Raw genomic sequence first — 23,727 nt, forward strand, 5'->3', positions numbered from 1 at the left:
ACGTTTTCAGTTCAAGTTTACTGAAGCCAGTAGTTTCTATCTCAGTATTTCAAGCAGTTGGTTCCAGAATTAAGGAGCATAGAAAGAATGGTGTCTCCGTTTTTTAGTTCTGAGTAAAATTAACAAGTCTCAGGTGAACAGCAATCTTGAAATGTGTTTAGGCCCAAGACAACTCAAGTGCTTTAGCATACAAACCATCAATAAGATATCAAATACAATTTTTTGACAATGAGAGTGCAAGTGCACTGATTTAGGGATTGGTGTAATATTATCCATTTTAAGTATTAGAAGACCAATTTCTTAATAGATTTTTTTTTTGGTTATAAAAAGTCCAGTTTAAATCCATGAACAGAATGAATGAATGGATTTTAATTTAGATTAATCTTTTTCAATGCTGTACTGTGGTGTAATAATGTACTGATGTAACACCGAATTATACATAAAAAAATGAAAGTATGGGACTGTTAAAATGGCTTATTATTAAAGTACTTTATTTAAATCACAGGTTTAAAATGAAAAATACAAGAAGCTGTTTAAAACAGTCAAGGAGGCTACAAAATAAAAGGCTACTAATATAAAAATATAAAACACCACCTGAAGACATTACAAATATAAACAGGAACAAATGTCAGACTAAAAAAAGTTTTTAAGAAAAAAATCTACCATTTTATATTTCAGATTATACAATGTATCCATTAGGCACTTCTGGTACCTTACAACCTATTTTACTGTACAGTCATTTTTTTTTTTATAATATTATTTATTATTTTTAACATCAACCAGGTTCTTCAGCCACCATCCTTTTAATGACAGCCCAGTCGAGTACACTTAGGCAGCTTCCTGCACTGTCAGAGAGATCATCCAGCCAGTCCATCTCTGACTGACTGGTGTTGCCGAGGATACCACCCATCGTTAGTTGGTCCTCTGGCAAAAAAAGTACTGCAACAAGAAAACGTATGATATAGGTACAGTCATTTTTATGGAAGTAAGTGAAAAATAACCATGAACAATGTTGTGAAAATGTGTGTGACACCTTAGAGCAGCTATGTCAAGGTTGATGGAGCCCGACCAGTTTACACCACTAAGTTTTATACTGTGCAATATCACCACACTACGTATCCCATAATGCACTATAACAGCTAGCAGTGCACTCGGGTCCATGTACAGTTTGAGTCTTTAGTTCTCACCTTCATCCTTGAAACAAAATCCCACTGTATGTAGCGTATCACAACGGGTGATAACGATACCTGGTCGACGAAGACTCAGTCTTCTGCGAAGATCATGCGAATATTCACTGTCTGTAGAATAACACAACTGAGAAGGGGAACTTTCTGTCTGAGACTTGGGACTTTTTTCATCAGTGCCTGATACGTTGAAAGACCTGCAAGAAAAAAAAATACTACACTTATTACCATACTACATAACAGTTTTGTCTGCAAAATACGATACTCTTATCTTAGATGTTGGTGTGCCTGAAAGCTGATCATCACAGGCTGGAAGTTCAATGCTACAAAAACAATTTACTGTTCCCAACTGCGCAGAAAGTTATTAGCTCATTTACTCAGCCACATCCCCGGAGTCATCACTTAAACAGCAAGCAGACTACAGGAACACGGAATCTACATCAATTATGTTTATTGAGTGGCGAACTTTGAACTCAACAGGTAAATATCACTTTTCATGGTATTATTTTTGTTTAACAAACTTTCTCTTGATAATTTTCTAATTTTGAACAAAATCTAGTTCACTTCCGGGAAGGTTGGGATCTTTGTTCTTAGCTGGTATGTTACTAATCTACCTTAATTACTGTTTAAAGATTTGAGATGCTAGATTTATTTCTTAGCCCAGGATACCTAAAAGGGTTGCCAGGTCGATCCGAACTCAACCAGGGGCTGTAGAGAAATGGACCTTCACGAGGCTGGGAGGAACTTGAACCGGCAACACGAGAAGTGAGAGTGTCTTTGGCCAAATGGCAGGCTTCTTTTGTTCTTCGAAAATACCGCTTAAGAAGCATTAACCTAATAAGAAAGTAGACAGTACAATTTATAAAGGCAAGCATGTTCTCATGTGGCTCAAAGTACATGGGTACCTACTTTTCTTTTTCCTGCCTGCTTCTCACAATGCTTGCTGTTTTTTTGTTTGGAAAAAGCTATGGAAAGTTGGGGAGTAGTGATGCAGATGTTATTGCTAACAACGGTATTGCTCATAGCAAACTGTAATATCAAATCCAGAAACAAAGGCAAACATCTCCCACCTCTGCTGAAGAGCCACAGAATGGTTTACGCTCCCTGTCCCTCAGGCTCTGTCTGTGCTTTTTATAAGCAGTCAGTCTTTCCCTTTGTTTCTGTCTCATCCAAATCCTCAGCTCTTCCCTCTCTTCCGTAGGAAGCGACCTTTTCTCTAATGTCCAGCTATCTTCCCTCTGGTCCTGCCTCCCGACGGCTCCTTCCAGTTCCTTCCTCTCCTCTGTAGGAAGCGTCTTTTTCTGTAATGCCCAGCTATGTTCCTTCTGGTCCTGCCTCCTGACAGCTCCTTGCAGTTCCTTCCTCTTTGTTTGCTCCGCAGGAGGAGTCCTTTTCTGTAATGTCCAGCTATGTTCCCTCTGGTCCTGCCTCCTGATGGTTCCTCCCAGCTCCTTCCTCTCCTCTGTAGGAAGCGACCTTTTCTGTAATGTCCAGCTATCTTCTCTCTGGTCCTGCCTCCTGACGGCTCCTTCCAGCTCTTTCTTCTCCTCCGCAGGTAGCATCCTTTTCTCTAATGTCCAGCTATGTCCCCTCTGGTCCTGCCTCCTGACAGCTCCTTGCAGTTCCTTCTTCTTTGTTTGCTCCGCAGGAAGAGTCCTTTTCTGTAAAGTCCTCCTATGTTCCCTCTGGTCCTGCCTCCTGGCAACTCCTTCCAGCTCCTTCCTTTCTTGCATAGGAAGCATCCTTTTCTGTAATGTCCAGCTATGTTCCCTCTGGTCCTGCCTCCTGATGGCTCCTTGCAGTTCCTTCCCCTTTGTTTGCTCCGCAGGAGGAGTCCTTTTCTGTAATGCCCTCCTATGTTCCCTCTGGTCCTGCCTCCTGACAGCTCCTTGCAGTTCCTTCCCCTTTGTTTGCTCCGCAGGAGGAGTCCTTTTCTCTAATGCCCAGGTATGTTCCCTCTGGTCCTTCCTCTCCTCCTCAGGATGCATCCTTTTCTCTAATGTCCAGCTATCTTCCCTCTGGTCCTTCCTCTCCTCCTCAGGAAGCATCCTTTTCTCTAATGTCCAGCTATCTTCCCTCTGGTCCTTCCTCTCCTCCTCAGGATGCATCCTTTTCTCTAATGTCCAGCTATCTTCCCTCCGGTCTTGCCTCCTGAGGGCCATATCATTTGTTAGATGGGTGAGTATCCCAATTTAAAATATTACAAAAAATGTAAATATTTGTACCTGTTCTGGTGTGAAGTCTGAGAGCGCTCCAAATCCCAGTCAGAGGGCGATAAGTAGCCTTCCTTGACCAAGTCGTCTAAGATTTCCATAGTATCGGATAACCCAGTCTGACTCAGATTCCCATCTGCCTCTCTACATATTGAGAAATACAAAACACCATTTAAAAAAAGGATGTTTTATGTGGTTTAAGACTCCAGGTCTAGACGAACTCACTCATTAGATAAGTCGCTGGTTTCATAGAAGTGCTCTTTTTTTCCTGTGGATGAAAGATTACAGAGTTATTTTTTTTTAAACAGATCCCTGTGACAACACACAATTGCATTAAAACCATAAAGTTTGATGTTACTAAAAAGACCCAACACCACAACTTGTCATCTTGACAGATCAGGGTTAAAAACAATCATCAGTTTTCCCCAAATCCATCTGATGAGACTAATGGAGTAACACAAGTGTATCAGCGAAGACGAAAAACATTTAAATAAGCTGCATTTCAACCTGGAGCTTGAAGAGAGGATGGACCACTACTCTGACTGAAAGGAGAGGCTGAATAGTGACGCGACGGCTTTATTGCAGAACTCCCAGAGTCGTCATGCAGCACATGTTTCTCCTCCTGTTCTTTGACCTCTTCACATTCCTTCAATGCACGTAAAAGATCTGGATCTGGAGCTGTTGGGGATAATAATAATAAAAGCTTTATAGATTTGCAAAATTTATTTTAAAATCACAAAAATGTAAACTGGATAAGAGACGGAGCAGTAACATCTATTACAAGTAAAAACATTCTGATCCAACCTTTGAGTGGAACAGAGAGTCTGACGCTTTTTTTTACTCCCGCGGTGGCTTTTGGATCAGACTCCCGGTCTGAGGAGAGCTTTTCAATTGCGTTTACCAGCTGCATACAGGAAAAAGAGATGGAACAATTAAGAGGACAGTTTCACAGAACAAAAACAGCCTACGCAAGACAATTTATACTCGTTTAAGAAAAAAATCTAGGCAGCTTCCACAAAACATCCTTGTGTACCATTCTTGACTTGGAAAAGTCCATCTCAAGATTATCTGCAATGTTCTGTAAAGCGGCCAACTGAGAGTCCATCTCTGACAGGCGGGAGGAGAACCAGGCTGTAGCAGGCGCTGAAGGAGCTCCGTCAGGGACGAGGCTCTGCGCCTTTATGGCTCGACAGATTTCAGATGCGGATGGATCTTCCAACGCATCATCCTGTAAGGTGATTCTCTCTGCAGCTCTAGCGGGCTCGGAGGGACTGAATGAAAGAGACACCTCAGGGACTTCTGTGGTATCGGATTTTTGTGAGAAAAAAGCAGATAAAAGAGTAAGAAACTTGATTTTAAGACACATTGGATAGATAAACAAAAAAGTGTTCGTGCCCGTTGAACGGATCCTGTGATTTTGCAACCACAAATTTCAAAGTATTTTATTGGCATTTTTATCTGATAGATTAACAACACAAAGTAGCCTATAATTGTGAAGCAGAAGGGAAAAACTTATTACAAAATGTAAATCGTTGCTAATGTACAGACTTAATTGGATTTAACTCTGAACCTTGGATCATTGGAATGCATGAAAAGGCTTTGATAAACCTTTTGCTTAGCGAAATTCAAATTCCCCATTAAGCCTGATCAGCTGTCCTTCTCATACTAAAAAAATCTATTAGAGTAAAGGGCGCAAAGTACAAATACTCACCACATTTTTCTCAATAAAGAATTTTGAAAAGCACATAGCTTCAGGATTACACACTATTTTGTGTTGTTCTATTGCTGAAAATCCCAGTAAATTACAAAGAGGTTTGTGGCTGCGATGTGACAAAATGTTCAGGGATATGAGTGTTGTTTGCAAGAAACCTGCGGTAGATCTGGGTTCCTGAAGGTTGTTTGCGACTGGAACTGAGGATTGTGCCTGAGCTTCAGCAGCTGAGCTGATGACAGAAGTGGCAAGAACATGGAGCTGAGCAGAAGTTGGCGAAGAAGAAACATCTGCTGCTTCTGAGCCAGGACATGGCGGCAAATCTTCAGACTGCCTCACATCTTCCAGATCCAAGACACTTATGAACTGGCGTCCACCAAGATCCTGACGAGTAACAACAACAACAAAAAAGTGTAAAATTTACAGCTTTTTGTCAGAATTCAATGAGAAAATATTAGTATATACGCATTGTTTGAGAGGACTCTTACCAGAAACGTCTCTGATTTCTGCTGGTTCTCCACTTGAACAGGGGCTTCTGGGAAATTGCATGGACTTTGCACTAGTTTGAAAAAACACTCAGATAAGCCGAATTTTTAATTCTATCCACTAAAAAACATTAAAGTTGTGCATCATCCCACATGAGCTTACTTTTTGGGCTGCCAGTCATTGTAGACGTCTGGACAGAAATAGATTTGGTCTCAAGTGTGGGAGCAACAGCTGAAAGAACAAGTTTACATTCATTGTATTGATAAATTGTAGTCTAAACAATTTTGCATTTTGAATTGTTTCAAGCAAAATATACTAAATCTAACTTAACTTAGTTTAACTTTTGGTATTTCTGAATCAGTAGGAACTTGATTACAAGAAATGTCCATGTCATATCTGTAAATCACCTGGCTCTGTGTTGGTGAAAGCATCGTGACACTCCGGAGGGCGTTTACTTGTGGAAGCGAAGGCATGGAGCTCGGCGGAAGTGGAGAAAACTTTGTCTAATAATCTCTGACCGGTCAGCAAATGGTCTGAGGAGCCTGGGATTACAGTACCAGAAAATAAATTAGATTTAAAACATAAAACAAAGTTCTCAGATGACTGACACAATAAAATTTGGTTCACGCGTATTTAAGTTCAGTTTGTAAAAATGTAAATCTTTTTTTTTTCTTAACTAAATATGCAGATGTAGAGTCCCTACACAAAAAAAAACTATACTGTTCCAAATTTCAATTTGGACTAGAGTTTTTAGTCTGTTTTTTTTTTTTTTTTTCAGTATAAATAGAAACCTTTCTCAAGAATCTAAAGCAGATATTTTTTTATAGTGGTCAGGTTGTAAATATGGAACATGCAAAAATCAGAGACTGGTTGGAAGGATGGATGGACAAACAGACGGACAAATGGAAGGACGACTAACAGGCTAGAAGGAAGAACATCAAGATTAAAGGAAAATAGATGAACAAAAGTCCAGACAGGTGGTTTAACGGCACTGGAAATGGAAACGGGCACCAACGTATTGGTTTAAGCAGAAAAGTGTTCTTTGTTGTGTGATCACCTGTCACATCCTGTGCAGGTCTGATCTCTTCAGCAACTGTAGCATCTTCACTTTCGTTGATTTGTGTTGCCTAAAATTATATTGAGACAAAGATAATGTATGCATAGCTACCATAGGTATTTCTGCATTCTGCTCCAGTTATTGCTGATTCCTTCTACCTCTTTTGTTGGGATGATGGAGTCATTCGGACGGAATGAGACTTCTATGTTTATTCGCTTTTCCTCTCTTCTCTTCTGCCTGTAGAGCAAAAATGCAAAAAGAGTAAAAGAAAGCCAGCAGCTATAAAAGCTTATATTTGATTACCTTTTAGCTGAACTCAAGCAGGGGGTGCTGGTTAGATTTCTAGAGCCTTCATCAGAGTGATCCGGTCTTGGTATCTGCATCTGATCCTGTCTCAGTTTTTCCTTTGTAGTCAACTCCATCGTAAGACGAGTCTTTTGTTTTAAAGGAATATTCTGGGGTGCCATCTGTAGTCATGATAGATATGCATAAAACACAAAAGTTTGGTTCTGATCAATCTTAAAGCCTTGAAGAACGTCAGAACTGCTCACCATTTTGGGTCCAGACTCAATGTGTAAAAGCTTAATTATTGAAACTTCAGTCACTGGAGTTGGAATAACAGCAGGTATTGCTGCTGTAATTACTTTAGGGAAGCTAAAGCTGCTAGGCGGAGGGTCCCGTAACTGCAGCAGACGAAGGCCATGCATCGGTTCAGGTTTTTGAGTTGGAAAAGCAGCAGGATGTAGAGGGAACGCTTGAGCGAAGAACTGTCCTGTCCTCGGAGCTGGATCGGGCGCAGGATTAAACAGGAGATGCTTAGTTTGAACAGAAAACGCATTTTTTAGCTCTCCACCTTTCTTTTTCCAAGTGGACTGATCATAGTGTGTGGCCTTGGGCTGATTGGACTTAAGGTTTGCCGTGTGAGGAGCCTGAGAATGTTGAGCGGCATAGTGTCGGGCACTGTACTCTGCCATGGCAAAGTGATGGAGTTTAAGTAACTTCAGACCCGACATCTGTGCAGTAGAGCCAGTGTGTACACTGCTGTCATACGGCTGGTGTTGAGCAGGTTGACTCCTATCAGAAGTGGCCAGGAGACCGTCTGAAGACGGGATCAGTCTCCTGTTCCCCCTTTGCTGAGTTTGTGGCGACTCTGCCTGGACAGAGAGGGGCTGCATCTCCTGAAAACCAAAACGAGTGTGTGAGTGCAGCTTGGAGTCAGAGACAAAAACCCAGAATGTACAATCTCCAAAATACCTAAAAAGCTACACCTACACTATCGGTTCTGGTGAGTTGGCTTTGGTTGATGTGACGCAGGCCGAGTCCTGTTCCCTCCAGGACAGGCTGGGCTGCAAAATGATATGACCCGATCTGATCCAGCTGTGGTTCATTAGATTCTGGTTTTGGCACGCAGGTCTGTGTCTGAGGCGCAGCGGTGGAAGAAGTTTGAACTGGAAAAGCATTTGGCTCAGGGTTTATTCTAGCAGCAGAAGATAAATTCATATTAAGCTGTAAGAAGTTCTGCTGGGCCATCTGGAGACTGGAAAACGAAGCTCCAAGAACCTCGTTCAGACTCATGTAGTTGATGTGCTGCAAAAACAGGACAGGCGTCTTCAGTATAGAGATTTTACTTCATTTACGTAGTCCCACGTCTTACCTTCAGTTCAACCTTTCGTTACCTGAACTAATCTGAATAAGTCTTCACCCAGACGCTGTCTCATTGTGGGAGATATCAAAGGCAGAGCAGACGTTGCGGCATCAGCAGGGGGCCCTCCAGCTGGGGAGATTTGTGGCTGATCAGCAGCAGGGGTGGGGAGCAGATCGGCACCCAAATCAGAAGATTTGGAAGAAGGAGCAGGTTTAGGGTGGACGGCTGAAGGAGCAGGTTCTGAGTTAATGGGAGGACATCTGTGGGAAAAAAAAAAAAAACAAACAAAAAAACACGACAACAAAAATAATTATTCAGTTTCAGCAGGTTTGCAATGTCTATGTCCATTTCTTTTATCTATAAATTGGAAAAGCATCAAAGTTTGTGTTTTATTGTCCTCTTTGCAATTGCCACTGTAGAAAATGTGGGTTTAAACTAATTTGTAGACTAAAGTAATATTTGACTATGACATGAGAAGGATGAAATATGCAAGTTGTTGAGACTTTGCCACATTACAAATTGAAATCAACAATCAATCAGCAAGGAAGGAAGAATACATTTAAACAATAAGATCAAATACACCAAAAGAAAATGAATAGAGCCTGGAATAGAAGAATGATCATGCTCCGTTTCTCCTCCTTTTTTTTAAAACCTATACTCAAAAATGCCTGAGTTAAATTCAGTCCTTTTCCAGACTTGAATGCACCATGTAAAATTGCATTTGAAACTTACTGGGATGATGAACCAGACACTGAGTAGTCGAGGTCTTCAAGCTTTAAACTCTGAAAAGAGAAACAAAATACCACAATGATCTCTGTTGTAGGAACAGAGTGAAAAATAAATATGACCAATAATTAACAAGTAATAATCACCATTTCAGGTGAGCAGACGTCTTTAGAGGTATCCTGAACGGAGTCAGAAAGTAACACTTCGACGCTCTTGCTGCTTCCGCTTCTGTCTGCAAATGTAAGGGCACTCTCATAAATATTTCCATTAGCAATAAAAACCACACGGCTATTTTATTGTCTCGTGTTTTGACAAACCTTCTCTTTCAGGCGTAACGTCCAAGTCATCAAAGACCTGCTGCGGGGAATGTGGCTCTCTCTGCCGAGAATCAAAGCTGAACTGAGCCTCATCAGCCGGACACATCGGCTCCTCTCTTTCGTCTGAGACAGAGCTGGTGAAAAAATTAACAACAGAGGATAAATCCTGCAAAAACTAAAAGGTGTTGTTTTGCTAAATACGAAAACCAAACAGCATACAATTTTATTAGAGATGTACTAATTGTTAAATTATGTGTTGATACTGAAATAAAAGTGGTAAATATTACTATAGGTAATAGTGAGTACTTAATTGTATTGTTCTCTTGTGTTTTGGAGCAATTGGAAAAACTTTGCTCTATGAAATTGCTAAAACCACAAAATGTGGCTTTCATAGCCAATTTTTTGTGTCATAAAAGTTTCATATTTTATAATGCTTTACAGTTTTTTCACAAAGTAAAATGTGGCACAACTGGGATACAGATACAAATAAATGCAATGCAGTTGATTAATCTTGTTGCGGAAAAAGGATGAAAACTGATTAAAATCATATGCAATGCTGGTATACATTTTATTTCCCAAATATTTTAAATCTAGAAATAATAATAATAATAATAATAATAATAATAATAATAATAATAATAATAATAATAAAAACTTAACAGCTGCACAAGACACACATAGCCAATTTTGTAACCAGATTTGATCAGGAACCAATATTCTGAATATTCTGCATCTAAATAGCCCAGTGCCACGTCAGGACTGGTTTGCTAACGTGTCGTACTCACGGAGTAGCCTCTCCTCGCTGCAGATTAGGATTTAGACCGGTGATGGGAGTGTTGGTGGATCCACGGTAACCAGTATCAACGCTGCTCTCTCTCTCCGTCTTCCGTTCAACGCCCGAATGCAGCACGGGGGGAACAGCCCATTGCATTTCAGGAGCTTGGCTGTAGGAGGTGTAGTGGTCAGTTTGGGGTTGAGCAGCATACCTGTGCTCCAACAAACTTAACGAGGTAAGGATAGCAGGCGCTGCGGTTTTTACACGAATCACAACTCCTTCATTTTGTTCGTCTGCCATGTCTTTCTTCTTGTTGCCATGATGCCCCAGCAGTATCCTTCTATCGGCCCAGCGCACCATCCACTCCAGCAGCCTGCCCAGCTCTGGAAACCGCGCCTCTAACTCCGGATCCAGGCCCTGCTGTAAGTCAGTCACAGCCTCAACAGACGACGAGAAGCCGGGGGAGGGGTTTTCCGTGGTGAAGGCATTCTGGACAAAACTGGCTTCTGAGCCGACACTGGCTTCCTTTAGTCTTGCTGAAGAGACGTTTTGTTGCCGGTGGCCGAACAAACCTCTCTGCTTCTCGGTTCTCCGCCCGACAGAAAGGCTGCTCCTGACAACGGGAGCTTCACTCCAAACGGAAGAAGTCTGCGGGTCAGGCATCACGTCTTGTTTCACAGGTTTGTAGCAACAGCCTGCTCTGAACACCGACGGGGGCCTCCCCAAGTGCTTCCTCTCTAGAAGGTGCCCGCCTCTTTGACGACGATGTATACTTGAGACTACATCGAATGTCAGAGAGTGCAACTCCTTCTCCCGTAGCTGAGAGCAGAAGCCTTTGAGCAAAGGGATCTCATCGCCACCATCAGTGGCGTCCTTCTCCAGGACGTAGCCAAGGAAAAGCTCCAGGAAATTTAGATACTCCTCGTCTTCCAGCTCAAACTCCCAGGAGCCGACAGCTGGCAAAGGAAGCTGCTCCTTTCCTCGCTCTCCACTTGTATTGGTGTTTTCTTTAAGGACACTGTCCGTCTTAGATGTCATCTTCTGTCTATCTTTCTTGCTCCTACGAAGTCAAAATAAAAATAAGAAAACCAACAAAAAACAGATAACAGCAGCGCTTCTGTCTTCTTCGCTTCTCCTACCTGCTCACGGCTGCACGGTGCTGTTTGGTTGAGATGGTCTCAGATGTATCCTCTGCTGTGTCTGCACCGCTGCGCACTGGCTGGTTAAGCTCGGTCGCAGTGCTGGTGTCCACAGTTGTCCCCAGGGACAGCTGCCCTGACGTGGCCGTGTCATTTCGTCCCCCTCTGTCCTCCTGTTCCTCTACTTTCTCCCACAGATGGAGAACAGGCGGGGCCAAGTGCCTCTGCAATCGCGCCAAATGTTTCCTCCTGTGTCTTTTTCTACCTTGAATAAAACTCATCATCGGCTCTTCCCCGTCTTCTCCTTGAAAATAAAAGGAAACATAAAAAAGGGGGGGGATCATATGGCTCCAATTTCATGCGTGGCTGCAACACAAACATCATTTAGTCAGAGTCAACCTGTCACGTTGCTCCGATATGCTTTTAAATCCCCGGCTTTGAATTGCAAAATAAATGCTTTCGTCAGATAAGCAAGGTTTATGTCTGAGAGCAACAGCTAGTTAGATTTATTCATTATTTAAAGCCTGCCTACAGCCTTTTAAGGAAGCATTTGTACCGAGAAGTTTGCAGTGGCCAAGTCTCTGCAGCAGTAACTTATACTTCTCTCTTAAAGACACCCTGACCGACTCTTCCTCCTGTGGAAAGGCTCGAACCAGCGTGTCTGCCACCTACAGGCAAGAAGAACCAAGGATAAAAAATGTCCCAACTCAAAATCAGTCCTTTTTTTTTTTTTTTTTTGCTCTTAAAAGTATAACAGAATGAGAACACGTTACCAAGGAGACAGGAGGTAGCTCAGACAGAAGACTGAGCATTACGTCCTGAAGGACCTCCTCTTCACTGAGGAAGTGAGTGAAAGGCAGAAGACGACAAGCCCAGTGAAGAGCGGCAACATTGGCTGAATTTCCTGGTGAATCCTCCGAGATCTAAAAGACAAACGTACACATTCCTTCAGCAGCAAGGACAAATCTCACAGGTACGTTCTGTATGTGACGTTGTTGTGATACCGCTTCCCCTCCGTCGCGTTGTCTGGCAGCCTGATACTTCCTGCAGTGAAGGGAGAGCTGATCCCTGACATGAAGCATCCAGCATAAAGCGCATAGCTCTCTGAAACAAACTTGTGGAAAATAAATAATGATTAAGATGCTATTACGCTATTCTCATTCTAGTCGCTTCAACGTAGCTGTATTACTGATGGTTTGGATGGTATCAGGGTCCAGGTCTTTATTTGAGTCCCGACCGAAGAATCCAGGACGGCTAATCAACTTCATCAGTCCCTCAGGTAAGGTTTTCTCCTCCTGAGCTGCTGATGGGTAGGAATACTTCTTCTTGATCTGCAGACAATGCCAGATATTTTAGGAATTTAATACATCAAAAACATTAAAAATTGGCTTCTGGCAATATTTAGGATTAGGGTAAAAAGATTATGAAGAATAAGCAACTAATCAACCTCCTTATTTATCTCAAGAGAAAATAAAGGGGGAAAAATGAAATTGAGAACTACTTAAAGCCTTTTTTTAACCACATAACAATAAACTAAAGCGTTTTAGAGACTCACCTTGTGCAGGACGTGTCTAGCACGCCGCAGGCGACTGATGTACCATTGTGCAGCAGGGCGGCAACAATGGGCAGATCTCAGAAGCAACAGTAACCTTTGGAGAACTCCGGAGACTTTATGGCGGCAAACAAGTTCAGCAAATGGCCCCATTTCACCCATTTGGTCCTGAAAATAAAACATCCAATGTCTAACCTTGTTACATGAATAGACCCTCTAAACTCCTTGTGCTTTTTCACAATTTCTCTCATTACAACCACAAATTGGAACTTATTTCTAAGGATACAAAGTGATAGATCAACAGAAGACCAGAAGAAGATCAAAAAGGAGATTAATCATTTCACTTTCTCTTCACAAATGTGCATTGCATTGCTCCGTCATGCGATAAAACGTGGGTGTGACATGAAAAAAGCTCACAGTGTATGAATATTTGAGTTTGAATTTTGAACATTGTGAACCAACTAAAAGTAAAACTACCAGTAGATATTTTCAGTACTGTACCTGTGTGTTTGGAGAAGGCTGCGGGCAATACAGAGGAGGCGAAGGTAAGTACACTTCATCGGGTACCAATGTAGGCATCAACAAGCACATGTCTTTAACCTTGTCCAGCAAGGTCGACAGAGGAAATGACATGACATTCACTCCTGCCATGGCTGAAGCTTTCAGAATCTCGTGCGCAGAAGCCTGTAAAACCTCCCAGTCTTCTCCTTCCATCGGATCTTAGAAAATGTGGAAAAAATACCAATGTGAGCTATAAACGTTCAGCCCTACAGAGCTCTTTTATCTAATAATTGTTTTATTTTTTTCTTTTCCAACCTGTAAAGCTGTCATTCCCGTCTTTATCAGTCCTCTCTCGTAAATCGGTTTTGCTGCCAAGAAGACCCCGCAGCTCAGCCTGAAAAATGCTTTCTGGCTGCAACTCTGCTGGCAGGAGAAAATCTCTCCTTCTGATCCTGTCACAAAGTCAAAAACTGAATGTTTTCTGACAGAAATATGATCATTTCATCCATACTGTTCATGATTTGCACATTTGGTGCTTTTAAACTTACAGAGTAAAGTCAAGATGTTTTGCGCAGTAATTGGTGTAGGCCAGGCTTAGAGTCACTGCAGTTTTCCAGTCGCCCAGATGAGACGCCAGCCACACAGCCTCAGGCAGGAGACCCCCGAGCAGAAGCAAGTCCTGAGCGTAGTCCACCGTCCAAACCTCCGACAGGTGTTGCTGTCGAACTGCTTTAGCCACTTCTTCTTGGCACAGGGACACCAAACGGCCGATACTCGAGGCTGAAGAAGAATCAAGGTGTCACCATGCCGGAGCATTCATAAAGAATCTATTGAAACTTTCAGAAACACACCGAGGGGTAGGTGTAGTGGAGGCAGGACCGCCACATTATGAGCAGGCAGAATGAAGAGCGGCTGGTTGGTGAAGTAAGCGGCCATGAATCGTCCGAGGGCCTGAATTACTGCACAGGCGGCATCACTGGGAAGATCAATCGGCAACCAGGGGCAAGGAAGAGGATCTGTAGCAGCGCACAAAGCCAAGGAAAGAAAAATAAAGTTTATTGTCCTCTAACTTAGACTTCTTTCACAAAGTATCACAGTATAACTAGAAAAAACAATTTTATGGTGTCAACAGTGTGGAAGGGATACACACTGTCAGATATCTGGAAAAACAAATACATTTTTGTTGTTTGCCTTTTATGTGCACAAAAAACTTTGTTTAATGTCACTAAAAACGATTATTTATAAAAAACTCCGACCAAAGTGGAGACTCTGTTTTTGCATGTGTAAATGGGAAAACGGAGAGTTAGCGTCCCACACACACATTCTGCAACAAATAGTGCGCCAGTATATCCACATTTGACATAATTCTCAATCGCCCTTGCCTTGTTTTTATTAACTTTATATTCTTCTTTATATGTATATATACATGTACACACAAAGGAACCTCCAGGCACCACGTTTAGTTCCTAACAGAAAGTTGTGGTTGTTTTGAAGCAATCTGATTGGCTGACATAGGTTTTAGCTATGTGCTACACTGCACCCTATGTGTTTGTCATATTTAAAACAACATTCAGTGACGTATTTGTGCTTGTTCGTGAGGATGAAAACTTTTCTGAAACCTATCCTGGATTTACGGTATTATTTGTTTTGAATGACGTGGCGGAGATTTTTGTTTTTAAAAAGACCCGGCTGAACGTGTGCGAGGCCTAAGACTATGAAGCTACTTTTATTTAGATCTGACCTGAAATGCAACTGAAGTTGTCAGTCCGGTTTCCATCTCTGAGCAAAATCAGTTGAGCCATGTGGTCCCCGAACTCCTGGGCTTCCCTGAGCTGGTACCGAGACAACAGACTATACAGGAGCGCCAGACAAAGGCGCGTCTCCTGGAAGACACTACGGTTGCCGCCTAAGAGAAAGAATCATGAAATGATTTAAACTTAAAATGGCTTTGCAGAATAAATGGTTAATCCTAAAACCGAAGCTGTAGTCCTTACCTTTGCTGGCCTCTTGACAGATCTGTAACCGTAACATCTGGGTACTTTGAGAGTACAAGCCGCAGAGGAAAAGGTGCTCACCTAAAAGAATAATAAAGTACATTTAAATATTAAACTCAACATTTACAAAATGTTAAACAAAACCTTCCACGCAAGTTACCTTGGTAACTCAGCAGTGATCGACCCTCTTCCAGATTTTCTCCTGTTGCCTGCAGAGCGGTCTGGATCTGGGATGTGATGACAGACAGCTTTTGCTCCTCTTCTTCCAAGCCATCACAGTCTTTAAACCTCTTCAGCTCCTCTGCATACTGCTGAGCTACATCATACACAAGCTGCCATACTCCCAGCAATCTGTCCAGAAACATTTTAAATAACAGTGGCTGTCAACTTTTTGAGACAGTCATGAACTCAAATAAATCTTTTATCTGATATTTGAGAGCCAACTCAACAGCATAAGCCGTGCGTACCTGCTCGAAGGCCGCTGAGGAACTGGTAACGCCCGATGTTCAAAGGCAGATGCGTCTGCATTCACATCCTGCAGCAGAGGAACATGGTGGACATCTGAACACCACAGATGCGGCTGAGACGACACAAACTCCTCCTCAGAAGACCAGAAAGTTTTCTGCTCTAAACTATAAGTGTGGTCAAGAGAATCTGAGATCAGGCGTAAGATCTGCATCATTCTGGACAAACTTTGAGACGATACATGGGAGTGGCCAGTCAGACGGATGTCGGGCTGAGGGGTCAGCAGAAGGCGCACTATCCGTTCACTGAACTCCACCATCAGCCCCAAGCAGTGCTGTCCACCCGAGGAAGAGCCGTCCCAATGAAGGAACGACAGGAGAGCTTTTACGAGGTGGAGCAACCGTCCAAAAAAAGAGCTATCTTTTTCTCTTGGGGGCAAAAAGTGGAGCAGAGCAGCAAACCAAACCACGCAGCAAAGCGTATGCTTCAGAAGAGCAACTCTGTGTTCAACTGCATCTCCTATTGACATGGCAAAAGCCCAGGCAGTGAGAAGCTTCCTCTGAATCTTCCCCAGCTCAGAGTGCAAACGATTCTTCTTCTCTGGTTGTCTCTTGTGATTTGAATCGACTCCAAATTCACTGTGAGTGTCCACAGCATGGAGGGTGTCAAACATGGAGGCGAACTCCAAACGGCCTCCCTCCTGCCCACGAGAACCAGCAGGAAGTCCTTCTAAATCAGAGTCTTCTTCAAAGAGAGCCTAGAAAACGACAAAACAGGTCTTTTAAAGGATCTACCATATCAAAATCAACCTTCTTCCACAGAATCAAAAATCATACGTTGTCTGCAAAATTTAAATCATAATACCTCCATGTTCTCAAGAAGCTCCTTGGTGCCACCCAGCGTCTGCTGGTCCTGCAGGAAAAGCGGCAGCCTGGTTGGATCCGCTGCCGCTGAATTAGTGGAGTCTGACGCTTTGGGCTGACATGTAGCAGCAGCACTGACCTCCTCAAGGCTGCCGTCTGAATTAAACCACGACACAGACTCTAGCCAAACCTTCACATGACCCTGCAAACAGAGATAAAAATGGTGAAAGTAAGTCAAGGACATATAAAAAAAAAAAAGACACCTTAGCTGTAGGAAATCTACCTGGGATTTTTCTAATTTGCAGCTGGTTTTCTCAAGATCTGCGTAGGTTTCTTTTAGAAGTGCTTTCAGGAACAGGCCGGGCGAATGTTTGTCCTGCACCTTCATCACTGTGGCCATGTAGCCGTCGGACACAATGAGATACGGAAGCCGCGGATGCCAGGTGACGGAAAACCGCTGCCTCAGGAGATCACGCAGAGACAAGCTGGAGCTGGAAAGAGACGCTTCTCTGTTCTCTGCAGACAGCGGTGGTCTGTAAGGAAGAAGCACAGTCATTGTAAACTTTACACATTCATTCTCACTTTACATCAAAATAACTGATAGGAGATAGAAAATACTAAAGGAAGATTAAAGATATTTTTTTCTTTTTCATTTTACAAGTAAAAATCTGAAATGTGTTGCATGAATGTCAGCCAATAATATGCATATCCATAAATACAAAAGGTATATCACACTTTTCAGATTAAAAGCAAAGTATCATTTAACTGCGACTGAACAACTGTACACTAATTATGTGGGGCTCAAATAAATTCATTTTAGTTTGTTGTTTAATAACAAGCAAAAAAAAAAAAAAAAAAAAAACTGAATGGCTTCAAATTTAAATCTACCGGTAAGTGACCAGCGGATGCAGGGGCAGGAAGTGCGCGGGACCGAAATCCACATTGCAACCAGAACTCGTCAGGGTGAGAAGCCCGCCTAGGCGAGCCAACACCAGCAGGGAGCCCCTTTTCAAGACGCAGGCAAAGAAGAGGCCTTCTGCTGACCAGCTGACACAGCTGACCCAGTAGGACCTGGCAGGTTCATGAAAAACACAAACATGTTGTAAACTTGTGACACAAACTAAAAAAAAAAAATAACAGTCTATGTGTGATGGATGGCAGATAGTTACATTTTGCATAAGTTATTCTATTGCAAAATTCCACATGCTGACCTGACGTATTTTGATGGGATATCCAGCTTCTTACTTCCACATCCTCCCAGGTCAGTTGAGATTGAAACAAAATTCTGTGTGCTCACAAAAAGCACCTGTGTGTCCTGGATTCAAAAACATGACATACATATTTTTTTTGGAGTTGTTCTTATTAGTAGGTATAAGAGCTACTAAGTCAGACATGTATTAGAAAGGCCTGGTTTCAACCTGTGGCTTCCTCTGGTTCAGTACGATGGCCAACAGGCGTCCATCTGGAGAGAACGCTGGCACCAAGGCCCCTCTGGACTTCACTGGCTGGCAGGGTGGGCACAGATGAGACATGGGATATGTCTTACTAGCCCACCGTATGCTGTAACCAACAGAACTGCAAAGAGAAACGTGCTCCTTTCATTAAATCATAAATGAAAATCTGGTACACCACTATAATGATATCACTGTTTACTCACCCCACCCTCATTCGACCTTGGCTCCACTGAATTTTTAGAATAGTGACAACAAGCTGCTTCCCAGAGGTGAAAATAAATGCTGATAAGCAAATGTCATCCATAATCTAGAACAAATGAATAACACACATAGTGTAAGGGCAATACAAGATAAGAGTGGGGCATCAAATTTGAATCATGGACCAAAATAAGACATAGATGTAATTAATTCTCAGTGTGGACCTCTGTCTTTACAAAGACGACATGCTGGGATGCTTCTTTATCATTTGAAGACGGCAAAATGGTTTCTTCAAGTGGCAGTAAATGAGCCCACCGCCCTTTGACGGCGCCATCTCGCACGCCCGGAAAATCCCTCCCCTCTGTGCACTCCCACAGGAACACCTGCCCAGTAATGACAGCCAGAAGAACCCTCGTCCCATCACATGACACCTGAAGACACAACTTTAGAGAGTTTTCTGTGAAAACAAAAACAAGTTCACCATGAATTAATTATCAAGTCAACCCACAGAGGCCTAAAAAAATATTGTAAAATTAAGTAAATGAGATGCCAACCTAAAAAATTATGGACCTTGCAAAAGCATTTACCCGCTAATCTTTTCCGCAAGTAGAAGGAAAACACATTTCAGAAACTGATTTAGAAATAAATCTATGAAAGGAATGATTCATTTATATTCTCCCCTCTTAACTGTAATGCCCTCAAATTAGAGCCAGTACAACAAATTGCAATAGTTAAGTGAAAACATTTGGAAAAGCTCTAGGAGTGTGAATTATTTTCCAAGGCGCTATATATCTTACTATATAATGTAGGTCGTTATTACAAGAATGATCAATTCCAGTAACAACTAATTTAATTTTTGACATCCAGTACTCTTTTCTGGTTTAATTTCACCTCTCTGGCTAAATATGAGGGTCTTATGCAGCACCAACCTTGAGCAGAGTTGATTATCTGAACTACTTCTGGCACTGCTGCTGCAGTCTTCAGTAAATCTTTATCTCTGTTCCACAAAAACAATTCTCCTGACACCAAAAGTCCACACAGCCACATCCCTGATAAAAGGATAACAGCAACGAATGATTACAATCAGTAATATTGGAGTTTCTTTGCTTGATCAGACCAAACTTACCATTGTGAGACGAAGTCATTTTCACCACACTGCTGAGCAAAGGATGAAGTTTGGGCATCTTTTTCTTGGTACGACCAGACATCATGTTGATCTCGCTGATCCGTTTGTCATCTAACAGGAAAACAGACTCCTTTTCCTTAGGAGCAAAGTCACAAGGTCATGTTATTTGCTAAATTCTTTTTAATTTATTGGAAAATATTTGATTTATTCTCAACGGAAAACACGCATCACCTGTCCAAGCCAGCAGAATCGCGGCCATGGTTTCTTCCGTTTGATGCTAGATGACAAAACAACCTCCAACTTCAGCTCCATCTCTTTTTCCTAATGACTCTTTCAGAAAAGACTGAGAAAGAGTAAACCAACACCGATAAGTCATTGATTAATAAAATCAATATCCACTTAAGTACGTCGAAGAGTTATTGTTTGCGTTGTTAGTTTAAACAAAGAGCCGAACAATCCAGACTTAACCGTTCATGTTAGCTACCTAGCCAAATGTGTTGGTGATCAGCGGAGGCAGTAAATTCGCCATTAAAATTAGAGCCTGATTATTTTTAACCAAAGCAGGTATACTCACCTTCTAAACCCATATGAAACGGCTTGTGAGCATCCTATGTTCCAGTGGCATCTCAAGAAATAACGTAGATAAAGCTGAAATCTTTCGAAAATCCCTCCGCTCTGTAAACTAGAATTGTTTCCCATGATCCTCTGGGAAGGAAGCTACGGCCCGTTACCGTAGAAACGCAACCGGATGTAGCTGGTGCCTTGGGGAAAACAACAGGAGGAGGCAGGGGCAGCCAAAAAAAGACTATTTAAAGTATTGATTTTAAACTTTTTATTAGAAGTACCACTAATATGTTTTCTTTGTGTTTTATTGTGTTTTCTTCCTTTGATTTTCTACCAATTTTCATAAAGCATTGCATTCCTTTTTTTGCCAGCAGATGGCGGCATACTACCACAGCAATTATTTTCAAATCCTTGCAAAAATAGAAGACTTTTAAATGCAGATACAAGCATCAAAACCTTTGTGTATTTTATCTTTTAGCTACTGCAGATTTGTTTGATCAATGATTTTTCTTTTTTTTTTTTTTTTTTGGAACTCTCAGACCTAGCATCAATCTGAATTTGAGAAAGCACTAAATTGAAATCTTTTAATTAATAAGCTTCAAGTTGTGCGTATCCTCCAGCAATAAGGTCTATTGTTGGCTTGTTAAAGAGAGTTATTAGGTCTGCCTTCAGACCCACTGCTGGTATTTAATAGCCCCTGCAGTGCCTCAGTTTCATCATGATGGAGATGATGGCTGCCACTGGCAATAGGTGGAAGTGGGGACTTTGCCCGAACTTAATTGGTTCATTTGCCTCATCTTGTCAGCTGCAGATGGAGCTCTTAATTTATGTCACTTGCAGGTTTATTCTGCTCCGATGAAGAAGATCTAAAGAGGGAGAGTTTGATACCATGTGAGGGCATGATGACACCGCCGTAACAAAAGCTAGCAACTCACAATAGAGATGTTTGTCACTAATTTTAACCAGTGTATTTGGAAATGTGTGTTTAATCCAGACTGTTTAGCCAATAGGGGATTCCTCAAATATCGGATAGGTTACATATATCTCATAAATTATCTGTTTAAGTAGAGAAACATCAGTGTTATGATTGCCTAGTGTTTCTTTAGCACTCTAAAAGTAGACTCCTCTTACTTGCAATTTAACAACTTGTAATTAATTTGAGAGCAATCCCTCGTCTTCATCCTCCCCATTCAATACGTCAGTGTGAGAACATCAGTTGGCATGGTAACCCCATTTGCCATCTGCAGACCTCATTCATACTGAAAAATGACACTTGGGGAGCTGTCAAGAGACAGTTCAGTATTCCTCGGCAACAGCGGGTCAGAGTCTGTCTGCAGTAAATCTCAGATCTTTGGAGTGTGTGCAGGCGTCTTGTCTTTGAAGATAACAAACTGGTGTTTTTGAAGGGTTTGATTTGTACCCAGTATGGTTGCATTTATATGTTCCCTAGTTTTTTGGGGGGGGGGGATTCTTCAAACTGCCAAGTGCAGAGGAAAAGACTTTGTGGCAAAGACAAACCATTTTTTTTCTAGTGTTGTTCACTTTTCTGGTTAAAGAATGTTGAAAAGTTACAGAAGATAAATTTACCAGGTATATCAGAGTTTAAACTAACTTTTTCTTGTTGAAAAAAGATTCCCAGCAGTTTCATACAACTATTTCAGCACTGTGAAAATTAATAAGTCTGCAAAATCAAGAACAATTTGTTTGAGACATTAAGAAAGGTTTCTGACACATTATAACTTATTTACTTTCTTTGGTGGATGGAGACAATAATCAGCTTTTACAATGCCAGTTTAAATATTTTTTCCCCTTCTGATAAAAAAAAAAAACATATATGAGAGTATCAACACAAGTTCCCAGTGCACTAATCTCTCTTTCAAGCAAAATAATTGAAAACACTAACTGCAAAATGTTGTGCTGTTTTTATTAAGAGGAGCGTGCACTGCAGTTGGCTCAGGGAGAAACAGTTAAGATGTTTCGACTTATCATAATGGCTCAGTTGTTGCTAATGACATTAATAATGACTCCATTTTAATCATGTGTTGCAGTGAGACAGGAGACCGTAACATTGAGTCGGCATGTACCAGCCATAAATGACATCAGGTCCCTGAAGCTAAAGCATGTAACTGGAACGCAGCCATTATTTCACTCATATAGGTTTTATGCAGTAATACATATTTCTCCACATGAAAAAGCCCATTATATTTATGAGTGTAGAGACCCAGAGATTAAGACATGGGTATAATAACCTCTCTGTAATGCAGATATATCATGCTGTGATGTCATTACATTTACAGCATGCTACGGGAATCTCACAAGATTTAAGCTTCGTGAGTAGTCAACCATTGTCTGCTATTCATCTTTTACTGCATTATTGTCCTGTTGTCCTTAAGAGAAACAATAAATCAGGTTGTTAAATTGATAAATGGATTGATTTTGAGTGTAACCACTCAAGGGCCAGAGCCAACCCAAAGCAAAACAGAGATAACTGACTGATATGACCTCCAGGCCAGCAGTTTTGCTTTGTTTATCTGGTTGCTGTAGTTCATTGTATTTCTTTTACATTTTTTTTTGCCTGTAACTCATGTTCCTGAATTCCTTTGTCTACATTTAATCTTTTTTTCATGTTAATTTGGTTTAGTCATGTCCAGTTTAGTTTTTCATCTGATGCTCTTTTGACCCTAGTATGTTTTCAAGTTCTCCACTGAATTTCCTCAGTTTTTGCTAATTTACAGCTTTTCCTCATCATTTAATCAGTCTCACCTGTTCCATGCCATGTAAAAGCAAAACTATTCTCTGTGTTTTGATGTATATCACCGTGTTTTTGACATGATAATAAACTGTTAATCTGATTATCTGAGGAAATAAAAATAACAGTTGTGAAGTGATGGTTTCATTTATCAAGGCAAAAAGTTATCCGAACTACCCCCACCTTATATATGACTATGATACATTTGACAACAACAACTGCCATAAGTGGTCCACTCCTCTTTTCAGATGAGCTATAATGGATTTTTTTTCAGCCAATCAGAAGTGGCCTTCCTGGTATGCTTAGGATCACTGTCCTGGTGAATCACCCAAGTCTGCTTGAGCTTAAGGTCATAAAATAATGACTGAACATTCAACATTTTCTGGTAAAGAGCAGAGGCCTGTCAAAGGGGAAAAAATGTTAAATCTAGTGTTCTTTATAGTCAGCAAACTATACATTAAAAGGATCTAAATTGACTCTGTTCATATATAGTAGGTAATCATAAAGTGTCAACACTTAAAACCAACCCTGAGCCATGCAGGTCAGAACATGCATTTAGAATAAGAATCTAATAACAACAACAGAAAACTTAACAGATGAATTGCTGCACGGTTATTTAAGATCAATTTAGGAAGCATCACTGCCGTTTAGCCTATTAACTGATTTGTTTTGTGAGGACATATATTTTTATTTGGCATCTGTAAATTTTTTTTAGCATACTTTAGTCATTGTTCATACTTTTCTTGTCCCTAAGAGAAATATTATTTAGCCAGAAATATGTAAACAAAAAAATAGCAAAAGGCTTATAAAAGCACAATAAACCTTTGCATTACTTAAAGTAGAGTCAAACTCATGGTAAATCGTCTATTGACGTTTTATTACCGTTTTTATCAATTTAAAAAAAAAAGTATTTTATGAACAGAGGTATTTTTTTTTAATTATTATTATTATTTACACACCCCATAACTTGTAACTGTGAAATATATGGATGCAGACGCATGCTTTCTG

General features: G+C 41.2%; 1 protein-coding gene across 3 annotated transcripts; it reads right to left on the reverse strand.

Annotated features, from left to right (window-relative positions):
• Positions 1 to 470: 470 nt before the first annotated feature.
• On the reverse strand, positions 471 to 20,129 carry cplane1 (ciliogenesis and planar polarity effector 1). 3 transcript variants are annotated; one of them, XM_088010953.1, is made up of 49 exons: positions 19,981 to 20,129; positions 19,638 to 19,749; positions 19,407 to 19,542; positions 19,210 to 19,329; positions 18,505 to 18,737; positions 18,286 to 18,389; positions 18,047 to 18,203; positions 17,840 to 17,943; positions 17,517 to 17,699; positions 16,912 to 17,161; positions 16,630 to 16,830; positions 15,768 to 16,522; positions 15,461 to 15,651; positions 15,301 to 15,381; positions 15,048 to 15,212; positions 14,158 to 14,322; positions 13,855 to 14,086; positions 13,622 to 13,758; positions 13,307 to 13,524; positions 12,809 to 12,973; positions 12,443 to 12,584; positions 12,258 to 12,367; positions 12,027 to 12,176; positions 11,810 to 11,921; positions 11,254 to 11,557; positions 10,125 to 11,174; positions 9,340 to 9,473; positions 9,169 to 9,254; positions 9,029 to 9,078; positions 8,328 to 8,556; positions 7,924 to 8,238; positions 7,203 to 7,829; positions 6,955 to 7,118; positions 6,810 to 6,888; positions 6,652 to 6,721; positions 6,002 to 6,136; positions 5,757 to 5,825; positions 5,597 to 5,667; positions 5,267 to 5,492; positions 4,431 to 4,696; positions 4,202 to 4,301; positions 3,905 to 4,075; positions 3,623 to 3,665; positions 3,410 to 3,541; positions 2,255 to 3,335; positions 2,094 to 2,149; positions 1,854 to 2,018; positions 1,188 to 1,381; positions 471 to 939 (listed from the first exon to the last, which is right to left on the reverse strand). In XM_088010953.1, the coding sequence occupies exons 2-49, from the start codon at positions 19,716 to 19,718 to the stop codon at positions 776 to 778; spliced, it is 10,173 nt and encodes a 3,390-aa protein (XP_087867079.1). In that variant the 5' UTR covers positions 19,719 to 19,749; positions 19,981 to 20,129; the 3' UTR covers positions 471 to 775. The 3 variants fall into 3 exon arrangements, with proteins under 3 accessions (XP_087867079.1, XP_087867078.1, XP_087867077.1); XM_088010952.1 differs by having other exon boundaries at positions 1,248 to 1,381; positions 16,630 to 17,161; XM_088010951.1 differs by having other exon boundaries at positions 16,630 to 17,161.
• Between the last annotated feature and the right edge of the window lie 3,598 nt (positions 20,130 to 23,727).

This window comes from Poecilia mexicana, unplaced genomic scaffold, assembly GCF_051168715.1.
Source record: "Poecilia mexicana isolate PSO_F unplaced genomic scaffold, ASM5116871v1 scaffold_12, whole genome shotgun sequence".
In the NCBI taxonomy this organism is placed as follows: Eukaryota; Metazoa; Chordata; class Actinopteri; order Cyprinodontiformes; family Poeciliidae; genus Poecilia; species Poecilia mexicana.